General features: G+C 51.0%; 1 protein-coding gene across 1 annotated transcript in view; it reads right to left on the bottom strand.

The window, feature by feature from the left end:
• Positions 1-915: 915 nt before the first annotated feature.
• The window catches only part of LOC141126567 (uncharacterized), a 35489-nt gene continuing 24329 nt past the window's right edge, over positions 916-12075 (bottom strand). The window contains exon 4 of the mRNA XM_073612491.1: positions 916-1257. Coding sequence (XP_073468592.1) covers positions 916-1257 — 342 coding nt within the window. The remainder of the gene's footprint in view (positions 1258-12075) is intronic.

Consider the following 12075-nt stretch of genomic DNA (forward strand, 5'->3'; position numbering starts at 1 on the left):
CCCCAGTTCATACCAGGCCCTTCAGGGGAACTCCATGGCAAAATTTTCGACATTGACGAGCGAGCGCCCCCCTCCTGAACCGTACCATTTTACATGCCCTCAACATGGGGGGTGGGTGCTTTATGATGTTGATGGGGACAAGGGCCTCTTCCCGACAACCCTGGTCGGTGGTTGTTGGAGTCTGGGGGCAGGGGGTTATTTAGAATCTGGAATCTGGGCCCCCAGATCCCGCCCCCCTGTGTGAATGGGTTTCAGGTACATTGTACCCCTACCCATTCACCAGAAAAGTGTCACAAAAATAAAAACCACAAGAGACAGTTTTTGAAAGTCATTTATTAAAAAAAAAAAAGGTAAAAAAAGTGTCTTGCAATGTAAATTCACCATCAGTCACGTCGCCCGACACATGACATCAGAAGGGGCAGGTCACCCGGTTACATCACCGGGTGGCCTCACCCTTGCCTTTACAAGAGCTGTCAAAGTGAGGAGACGGCAGTCGGCGGGAGGCCTCCCATGGAGGCGGAGCATTTTGCAATTTTGCTATTTTCCGGGTCCGTCAGGCAGCGTGATTTACGGTGCATTTACATTGCGGGACACTTTTCTTTCTTTTTTATTAATAAAGGACTTGTCAAAAACTGTCTCTTGTAGTTTTTACTTTTTGAGACTTTTTATCCATTCTCATGAGGGGGGCGGGATCTGGGGGCCCCCTTGTTAAAGAGGGCTTCCAGATTTTGACCCTGACAGCCACCGGCCAGGGTTGTCGGGAAGAGGCCCCTGTCCCCATCAACATGGAGACAAAGTGCTTTGGGGGGCTTTTCAGGGATAGTGTCTTGCTTTTCAGGGATAGTGTCTGGCTCCTGCTGGGCAGTACTTACAGGTACCAGCATCCTGACTGGGCTGCAGACCGAGGCAGATTTTCTAGCTTTCTTCCCCGAAGTCATTTTTCTTTGCATTGGAGTCACCAGCCTCAGACTCATCCCCACCTTTAGCAGTCACTTTAGCCGCTCTGGCTTTCTGGGGCTGTTCCTTGCAGAGACCTGATCGCAGATCGACGCTGTAGATGAGCAGTTCCTGCTGACTCTGCATTAGCTTGGTAAACAGTTTGTCGCAGTGCCCGCACCGGATCCAGGCAGTGACCACTGCGGTAGGTTTCCTGCAGCAAGGACACAATAGAGACAGCCTCTCTGTCCCTTCGATAATCCCGAGGGCAAACCCCACTCGATGCTCCAGCCACACACCAGTGTCTACTAGTGTCACCTCCTGCATGTCAGGCAACCAGATCAGTGTTGGGAACACACGTGCACTGTCCACCATCTTGCTTTTCTCTCTCTGTCAGCAGAGCACGCTGGGGCTCCTCCAGGGTGTGGCTCTGCCCCCAAGTTTCCAGACTGGCTGGCGCCCGCAGCTCTGGTTAGCAGGCCTGTTTCCGCATGCTCTGCTGTAACCCCTTCTTGGCTGGACTAAAGTATGCAGGCACAGGCAGTACACTGATGGTTGTAACGTTGTAACGTTCATACTAACACTAGCAGAACTTGTCAGAACATGCCGCTCTACACCGACTGCGACAAAACTGAGAGTAGGTGGTAGCAAGCATTTACTGTGGTTGCCATGAGCAACAGCAAAGTCTGTAACACACATCTTACCATTTTTAGCAGGATTAGGACAGTCATTAACATCAGCCGTGGTTGGGCAACTGATAGGCGCCCTCCTGCAGATACCTACTGGCTTACCCCAATCACCATGGGCAACATCAAACATTTTGGTGCACTCTTTACTGTTCTCAGCAGGACATTGCAGCATACGGTCACTTTTTCCAGCTTTATGGAGAGCTCTGGACATGACAGCACATAGCACCGCTCTCACTGAATAGCAGGTGTTAGCACATGTATCTGTCCCAGCCACGTTAGGGAAACTGGGTATGCGGTTGCTATGGACAACGGCACTTGGTTTTAGCACACAGTCACAAATAGGCAGAGGACATAAGTCAATGTAGCGGTGCCCCAGTGAGGTCGCTGCATGTTTCAACATCCACACATCACCCTGCTGGTCAGACATCCATTTTTGGTACACTTCCTCCAGTCAATGAATAGTCTCTTGCTTGTTTTTATTAAGGGGTTAAACTTGGATGGGCAAAAGGCACATGGGATGCCCAGATGATGAATCTTTAGTAAAGGAAATAAATGTAGTTGAATCTAAACTGACAGTCTCTGCTGCTTCACATCTCCTCCAGCACACTACTTGAGATCATTTGCTTTCCTCTCAGTGTCCAATTCTAGATTCCTGTCACCATTAGCACATGGCTATGCCTCACTCTGAATAAGTTCTAACATTTTCCTAGTAGTCATTTTAGCAGAAGAAGATAATTGTGCTAAATGATCCTTGGTGGACTACTGCTCCCAGCACGTCCTATGCAAATCCTGCCAACCCTCCTGGCTGCAGCGACCTAACTTCAACAGCACACCACAGTCTCTCCCTCTGGCTCCACATCCAATCCTGGCATGTCTCTTCCAGAGCTTCTCACTGTGCTTCTCACTCACCGACGGCATGGATTCCTTTTGAATGACTTTCCTGGCCATGTTTCCCGCTGTCCTCCTCCTGCTCCTGTTCCAGGACACCTCTCAATGACCGTGTAAAGAGGGGCTCCCTCCCAGCTCCCGAACTCCAGGCCTGAGTTCACCCCCCCAACCAGAAAGGGGTTCCCTCAGACCACGACAGCCTAACATGACATCATCTCAGTTCTTCCACTCGACAACTCCTCCCAGAACAAGCTGACCATGAGTATATATAGGAGGCCTGCCCCCTGCCAATCCTAGTTGGGGATTGGTCGAGGCTCCCAAATACACCCTATGTTACTCAAGCCCTCGGCCCTGCCTCTTTTCCAGAACCTTCTCATTGGAAACAGAGGAGGCGCTCAAGAGCTGAAGCACGTCAGTCACCTGCTGCTACACTAATTCACTCCCCTGCCCCCAGATCAAAACAAACAGGCCTAGCTCACAGCATAGGCCTACTTAAATTTACCTGCGATGACAGTATAAAACAAACCAACTTCTCTAGCACCTATCTACCTAAGGTAGAGGGTGCTACACTCGTCTCCTCGGTTTTAACCCTCGCAGTGCTCCGGTTATTAGGAGCAACGGCTGTGCAGGTTGCCATGGGCAATATCTCAGACGAAACCCCCAAATGTAGTGAACCCCCTAGGGACTGCATGTATACTGGGATCCCCCACCCTGCACAGCCAGGCACACTGATTTAATACATACAGTGCCTTGCAAAAGTATTCACCCCTTTGGCATTTTTCGTGTTTTGTTGCCTCACAACCAGTAATTAACATGGATTGTTTGAGGATTTGCATCATTTAATTTACAAAACATGCCCACAACTTTGAAGATGTGTTTTTTTTTATTGTGAAGCAAACAACAAATAGGACAAAATAATAGAAAAAGTCAATGTGCATAACTATTCACCCCCCTAAAGTCAATACTTAGTAGAGCAACCTTTTGCGGCTATCACAGCTCCAAGTTGCTTTGGATAAGTCTCTATAAGTTTGCCACATCTTACCACTGGGATTTTTGCCCATTCCTCCTTGAAAAACTGCTCCAGCTCCTTCAAGTTGGATGGTTTGTGCTTGTGAACAGCAATATTTAAGTCTGACCACAGATTTTCTATTGGATTGAGGTCTGGGATTTGACTAGGCCATTCCAACACATTTGCATGTTTCCCCCTAAACCACTCAAGTGTTGCTTTAGCAGTGTGTTTGGGGTCATTGTCCTGCTGGAAGGTGACCCTCCATCGTAGCCTCAAATCACACATAGAGTGGTACAGGTTTTGCTCAAGAATATCCCTATATTTAGCACCATCCATCTTTCCCTCAACTCTGACCAGTTTCCCAGTCCCGACTGCTGAAAAACATCCCCACAGCATGATGCTGCCACCACCATTTTTCTCTGTGGGGATGGTGTTCTTTGAGTGATGTGAAGTGTTGGGTTTGCACCAGACATAGTGTTTTCTTTGATGGCCAAAAAGTTCAATCTTTGTCTCATCAGACCAGAGCACCTTCTTCCATTCATTTTGGGAATCTCCCACATACCTTTTCGCAAACTCAAAATGTGACATTTTGTTTTTTGCTGAAAGTAATGGATTTCTTCAGGCCACTCTGCCATAAAGCCCAACTCTATGGAGTGTACGGCTTATTGTCGTCCTATGTATTATCCACAATTACAGGGATATTAGTGATATTTGGTAGGGATGCACAGATACCCATACTAGTATCTATATCGGAGCCAATAATGAGCATTTTCACGTGTACCAGTGAGGAGTGCCATTGAGCAAATCGAGGTAGGCTGAAATTATTTGGGACATTATCGATGGGTGTGTCCAAGCCTACTGAAGCACAGCGTCAAAAGCCAGCGGGAAACTTCAGAGGGCCCCGGTGAAGAAGCCAACCGGGTGCCCATCTACAGTAGCTGACTCTAAAACCAACGACGTGAAGAGACAGCAGTGGAAGTCCAAACCCTTGCAGAGGGCCCCCTTTGTTGCCTCCAAGCAACCCAGTGTCCCATCTCCTTTGACACATGCTGCCCGGCGTCGGAGAGTCAATGCACACCAGACTCCCAGAGCTCAGTGTAGACTTAAGCCAGATCAGAATCTCCGCAAGAGCGGAGTGCGGATACAAGCCAACGAATAGGCCAAGGCCACCACTTCCTCCATGTTCCCTGACAAGCTGGGGGACCTTATCCTGTTGTTGCCATCCAAGTAGAGGGAATCTACACCAAGGCCCTTCTGGATACTGGAGCTCAAGTGACCCTTCTCTACAGAGACTTCTATGACAGGCACCTCAAGCACTTGCCATTGCAGAAGTTGGAAGAGCTGGAAATATGGGGCACTGGGACTCAGAACCTCCCCTATGATGGCTATCTACCAGTCAAGCTGACCTTCGATCCCTCCGTGGCTGGGAAAGCCAAGACACTCTGGGAGTGGTCTGTCATCACCCGACAGGGGCCAGTAAGAGTTCTCTCATCATAGGGACCAATACTGATCTTGTCAGAAGGCTGTTGACACCTCTTATCCTGGATCCGGGCACTTCAACTACAAGTGTGCACCCCATGCTAGGACAAGCCTACCAGTGTCTGGTACAAGAATGGAAGGCCCCAGCTGAAGGAGTGGCAAAGATCTGGCACTTGGACTGGTGTGAGAAGGTGTTACAGCCTGGAGAAGTGGCCTGTTTATGAGCTTCTTTCAAGCTAAACTGGAAGCAACCAGGCCCTTTCATTGTCCTTGAAGCGGACAGACAGAGAGAAGACATGGGAGTGGAGATAATTTCCGAGGTGGTTTCAACCAAAGTGAATATGCCGGCTTGGATGTTGCTGGGACAAGTGAATCTGGCCACCCCAGTCCCACTGTATCATTTGGTGGGGGGAGCAAAGGATGGAATCCCTGTTGAGGAGTTCTTTGCAAAGAATACTCCTCTTTCGCCAGAATGGAAAGAAAGATCCAAGACTCAGCTCCTGAGATGGCAGACTGTATTCCCCAGGAGTGAATTCGATGTGGGGTGTGCAAAAAGTGCCCAACACCAGATCCGTCTCTTCGAGTGCATAAGCCGTTCAGGGAAAGAGTTTGACAGATTCCTTTAGGGGACTTGGAGGATCTGCGTGAACAACTGAGACAGACAGAGTTGAAGAGGGCAGGCATCACCAGAGAGTCGGAGCTTGGTCCCCGTCGAGAAGAACTACCCCATGCACAAACTTGAGTTCCTGGCCTTGAAATGTGCGATGGTAGACAGCCTGACAACAATTCTCTCACCTACATCCTCACTACCACCAAGTTGGATGCCACAGGTCACCGATGGTTGGCTGCTCTATTAGGGTTTACTTTGACACAAATACTTTGTTAAGAAGGCCCCATTCTTCCAGAGACCCTCCAGAAGAATGGGCTCAGCTGACATCTGAAGGGGTATGAGCCTTATGTCAAGTAGCAGAACATCAAGGTGGAAGAGGTTCCAGGGACGAAGACTTTGGAGTGTCAGCCGCCGGTGTCCCCAGATGTTATTGCAATGTCACCCAAGTTGGGGACTCCCCGAAGGAAGCCTGTCTTCTGCACCAAGTGTGGGATCGGTTACAGCTGCACCAAGGGGTGGTCTACCAAAGGGACCCCTCGGATGATTCTGAAGAAAAATGGCAGTTATTCCTACCTGAAAAATATAGGGAGACAGAATTACCTGCCCTACATGACAACCATGGCCACCTATGGCCCGAGAGGACTTTTCACCTGGCGAGGGACTGGTTCTACTAGCCCTGCATGTGGGCTGAATTTGAGGGCTATTGCCATTCCTACATCAGATGTATCCAAAGTAAGACTTTGCCTCACCGAGCTGCCCAAATGGGACATCTTCAGAGTCAGGGACCATGGAGATGGTGTGTATTGACTTTTTGTGCTTGGAGCCTGATCTGAGCGGGCAGGAATATATCCTGGTAGTGACTGACCATTGGCATTTTCTACGAGGGACCAACAAGCATTCACGGTGGCCAAGATCTCAGTGGAGAAATTCTTTGTACACTGTGGTCTGTCCCAACGCATCCACTCTGATCAAGGGAGAGACTTTGAGAGTAGTCTCATCAAGAGACTTTTAGACCTGTTGGACATCAGGAAGTCTAAAACCACCCCGTATCATCCTTCAGAACAAAAGCAGCACCAGAGCAATCATAAAGCGGCTATTGTGCATGCTTATAACAGCACCACCAATAATGACACAGGATACTCTATCGTTTGATGTTCGGACGGGAGGCCCGACTGCCAGTAGACTTGGCCTTCCGCACATCCCTTGACCATACCTCAGCAACTTCCCACATGTGGATCGCCTGCGGAGAAGTCTGAAGACCACCTATGATAAGGCTCAAGCTGCCTCATATGCCCAAGGACAGAGAAAACATAATAAACTTTGACCTCAGGGTACGGGTGCAGGACCTACAGTCGGATGACAAGGTATTGCTGAAAAATCTGGGTGCCCCTGGAAAGCACACATTGGCTAACCACTAGAAGTCGCAGCCATATGTCGTTTGCAAGCAGCTGCCAGGACTCCCAGTATATCAAATTTGGCCAGAGGGAAGCACAGGCCCGCTGAAAACTTGGCATTGTAATCATCTGTTGCCTCTGTCAGAAGCAGTTCGTGTGCCACCACAGCCAGATTCACAGTCCACACCCACGGCCTCTCAGAGATCCCGGCCAGTGACTAGATCTCAGTCTGAAGAAGATGAAAACAGCGATGATGAAGAGATGGGAATAGATTGTCTGTGGCCGTCTCAAATGCCAGGGCCTGCCGCCCCCCCTCTTCTTCTCCTCCCAAGGTAACTGACAACGGGATTCTCTGGCCAGAGGCTCCTGAGTTTGTACCTCAAAGTTCACCTTTTTGAAGAGTTGGAAGACCTGCAATCTTCCCTGCTGACAGCAGACCCTGAAGTCTTTCCATCCTAAATTGAGGAGGAACCTGAAATGCAGGAAGAAGAAGAAGAAGAGACCAGTGTGCCTGTAACCCCGGGGCCTAAAGAACAGAGAGAGTGAAGGGTTATTCACCCGCCAAAAAGACTAACATATAATACTTTGGGTGAAAGCTCTGAGGAGGTCTTTCTCACTGCAAAAAGGACTCTTGAAGCACCTGACACTTCCACTGCAGATTTGGTGGTGGACAATCCCAACTCACCCCCTGGCACATCTAGCTGGGCCATTCCAGGTAAGGTGGCCTGTAGGCAGGACAACCTCACCTCCTGTGCTAATTGGTGGGAGGTTCCTCTGCCAGGGTTTTATGCAGATGTAAATTGTAGGGTTTCCTGTGCACACTAACCTGTTTTTTTTTCTCTGCGTGTATATCAAAAGCATGTAACAGGTCATAGACTCTTTACCACCTTTGGCGGACCAAAGGTTCTTTGATGGGGGAGTGTGTAGTGGGGGCTGCTCTGTCGCCCACCGTCCCGCACCTCCCACCAACCCCACCGGTGACCACCAGACTGAATAGACACAGGCGCTCACTGAGGGAGAGTGCGCCTGTCAGTCCCTGTGGGAGATTTCTCCCCCTCCCTCTCCTCTTTCTTGAGTGACGAGCAGTGCTCATCCACAGGCATCTGCTCGCTCTGCTCTCTCCTCTGTGTCCCTATTGGCAGGGAGAGGGAGCCAATCAAGCAGCAGCAGCAGCAGAGGACCATGGGGCTTGAAGTCCCATCACAAAATGGCCCCATTGATTTCTACAGGGGGCAGAACTACCAAACCCAGCCTGCTTTGCAAGAAGGGGGGGCTAGCTAAAGACTCCAGCTTGTTGGTCTGAGGAGAGATCACCACGAGGCAGGGAGGTGAACGGACGTGCAAGGAGAGACTACAGGTACCCACTGAGGAACCATCCAAAGACGGTTCCAGAGACCATCCAGAGATGGTTAAAGACGTGCGTCCCACCAGAGAGAGGCCTGCAGGCATCTTAGGGCAAGAGGCGATCGACTGCCAAGACATCTTTTTTCTGCCCTGGTCGCAGGACTGGTGAGAGGGCACTTGCCCACTTTTGAACCCTGCAGGCAGACATTATATTTTGGAAGTGTGAAGAGGACCTGTTACTGCCATATCAAATCCTCTATGCTGACTAATGACTTCCTTTTGTTAGACTCTGATGATTTATTTTCTTCTTTGAGATCCAACTGCTGGTGAAGATATTTACAAGGCCTTGTACTCTGAACACTGTTATTACTTATTGCGCTAAAAAGGGGACATGTTACTGGTATCTATATTACCTCATCTCTCTTTGCGATTAAAGGTATTATAGGCCGGCCTGAGGGTTCCCCTTTAGCAGTGGTAGTACTTACAGCAACAAATAGCCTTCTTGAGGAATTAGTTTACTGATTGTCTGTTATTGTGTACATTGGTATCATTTACTTGTTGTTGCTAATTGTTATTTAACTGCTTTAAGAACTATTTCAATCAAGTCTTGGCTGTTTATCCAGGACTTGGCTGACTAATTGCCTTTTAAGTCTCTTCTCTTGATTAAAGAGGAAGTAAATTCTGCTTTCTTTTTTTTTTTTTTTTAATACTGTCATTGAACAAAGTGTTGTTATGCCTTGCACATTGGTACATTATTAGAAAACGTTTCGCAATTACCTTTTTGGAGTTTTCAAAATTATACCCTTTTCCGGGAATCGGTTGCGCTATTTTTGGTGTTGATTTTTGTCTCCTCTGTGGACGTCATTTCCACCCTTCCTCATTTACCCTGAGGAAATCTTGCGCATGCGCAATTGCGTCCTATTTAAGCCTCGTTCTCGATTGCTGTTACTACGGCAACCGAGCTCCGCCGTGTGTGATGTCTGTGAGATGCCCTGGTTCACTCCCCTTGTGTGACGTCTCAGTCACATGCGGAGAACCAGGAAGCTGAGGAGGAAGGCACAGTCATGTGAGTCTTCCTAGCTGTGCTGTTTCCATCGGAAATGCTGTTGTTAAGGAAATGGCACACATAGCGTGCCGTGAATCTAACGAATAACTGCGCATGCATCAGTGACATAATAGAAGTATACAGAACGGATTATAGGAAGATTATACAAGTAAGTCAAGTTTTACAGGCAGCCATCAACGGCAATAGTAATGTAGATTAGAATGACCTAAAGTTTGACTGGAGAGTTTCCAACCACTTTAAGTAAACCTGAGAAAGCTAAAACAATTTGAACTGTGTCTGTGTGTAATTTATTGTGCTATTACACTAACCTTATTGCTAGGTGCAGAGCTGCTGATAGAAATTATGAGGCCCCATACAGCCTACCTGACGGGACCCCCCTTCAGCCCCACCCTGGTCCCGCCCCTGACCCCTCCTCCAGCCCCACCCTGGCCCTGCCCCAGGTCGTGCCCATGGTCCCTCCTTCAGCCCCACCCCTGGCCCCTCCCCAGAAGGTCAGAGACTGCAGACATAGTACAGTAGATGGTCAGAGACTGCAGATTTAGCAGGGCCGGTCCCAGGCGGGTGCACGGGGTGCAGTGCACCCAGGCGCCAGAGAGGTGGGGGCGCTGAAGCGCCAGAGTGCTCCCCTCCCTCCTCATTCTCCCCTCCGTGCTTCTGGACACTTCTGGATAGCTCTGTCCGCAGGTCACCGCCGCGGAGCGGCTGCTGTGCTTTTCACTGCTAGAGCCCGTCCCCCCTCCCTCCTCCTCCTGTCAGAGGAGAGCAGCCGCCGGAGATCGGAGCGGCTGGTCTCTGTGTTGAGAGAGACCAGCCGCGCAGTGACTTCGCTGGGGGGAGGAGGGGGGGGGCGGCCCGTGCCTGCAGCCTGACACAAGTTCTCTCCTCTGTCTCTCACTCCCGCCTAAGCTGCTGCCTGTCTCGATCTGTTCTTCACCCGGGCGGCGCGGCTTCACACTGTCCTCTCTAGCTGCCGCACGGGTGTTATGTGTCTGTACTGATAGAGGGAGGTTTGTCCCTGGGGGTCTGTACTAATGGGGGGTTGTCCTGGGGGGTCTGTACTAATGGGGGGGTTGTCCTGGGGGGTCTGTACTAATGGGGGGTTGTCCTGGGGGTCTGTACTAATGGGGGGTTGTCCTGGGGGTCTGTACTAATGGGGGGTTGTCCTGGGGGGTCTGTACTAATGGGGGGGCTGTCCTGGGGGGTCTGTACTAATGGGAGGGCTGTCCTGGGGGGGTCTGTACTAATGGGGGGGTTGTCCTGGGGGGTCTGTACTAATGGGGGGTTGTCCTGGGGGGTCTGTACTAATGGGGGGTTGTCCTGGGGGTCTGTACTAATGGGGGGTTGTCCTGGGGGTCTGTACTAATGGGGGGTTTCCTGGGGGTCTGTACTAATGGGGGGGCTGTCCTGGGGGGTCTGTACTAATGGGGGGGTTGTCCTGGGGGGTCTGTACTAATGGGGGCTGTCCTGGGGGGTCTGTACTAATGGGGGGGTTGTCCTGGGGGGTCTGTACTAATGGGGGGTTGTCCTGGGGGTCTGTACTAATGGGGGGGTTGTCCAGGGGGGTCTGTACTAATGGGGGTTGTCCTGGGGGGTCTGTACTAATGGGGGGGTTGTCCTGGGGGTCTGTACTAATGGGGGGTTGTCCTGGGGGGTCTGTACTAATGGGGGGGTTGTCCTGGGGGTCTGTACTAATGGGGGGGTTGTCCTGGGGGTCTGTACTAATGGGGGGTTGTCCTGGGGGTCTGTACTAATGGGGGGGTTGTCCTGGGGGGTCTGTACTAATGGAGGGGGAGTTGTCTTGGGGGGTCTGTACTAATGAAGGGGGGTTGACCTGGGGGGTCTGTACTAATGAAGGGGGGGATTTGTCCTGGGGGGTCTGTACTAATGGAGGGATTTGTCCTGGGGGTCTGTACTAATGGAGGGGGGTGTTTGTCCTGGGGGTCTGTACTAATGGAGGGGGGTTGTCCTGGGGGGGCTGTACTAATGGAAGGGGGTTGTTCTGGGGGAGTCTGTACTAATGGAGGGGGGTGTTTGTCCGGGAGGGTCTGTACTAATGGAGGGGGGATGTCCTGGGGGGGGTTTGTACTAATGGAGGGGGGTTTGTCCTCTTGGGGGGTCTGTACTATTGGAGGGGGGTTTGTCCTGGTGGGCGGTCTGTACTAGAGGAGGGGGGGTTTGTCCTGGGGGGTCTGTACTAATGAAGGGGGGATTTGTCCTGTGGGGGTCTGTACTAGTGGAGGGGGGGTTTCCTGGGGGGTCTGTAGTAATGGTGGGGGTTTGTCCTGGGGGGGTCTGTACTAATGGAGGAGGGTTTGTCCTGGGGGGTCTGTACTAATGAAGGGGGGATTTGTCCTGTGGGGGTCTGTACTAGTGGAGGGGGGTTCTCCTGGGGGGTCTGTACTAATGGAGGGGGTTTGTCCTGGGGGTCTGTACTAATAGAGGGGGGGTTTGTCCTGGGGGTCTGTACTAATGGAGGGGGTTGTCCTGGGGGGTGTGTACTAATGAAGGGGGGCTTTGTCCTGGGGGGATCTGTACTAATGGAGGGGGGGTTGTCCTGGTGGGGGTCTACTGTCAGAGGAGAGCAGCCGCCGGAGATCGGAGCGGCTGGTCTCTGTGTTGAGAGAGACCAGCCGCGCAGTGACTTCGCTGGGGGGAGGAGG

The sequence above is a fragment of the Aquarana catesbeiana genome, linkage group LG02, assembly GCF_042186555.1.
Source record: "Aquarana catesbeiana isolate 2022-GZ linkage group LG02, ASM4218655v1, whole genome shotgun sequence".
NCBI classification, from domain to species: Eukaryota; Metazoa; Chordata; class Amphibia; order Anura; family Ranidae; genus Aquarana; species Aquarana catesbeiana.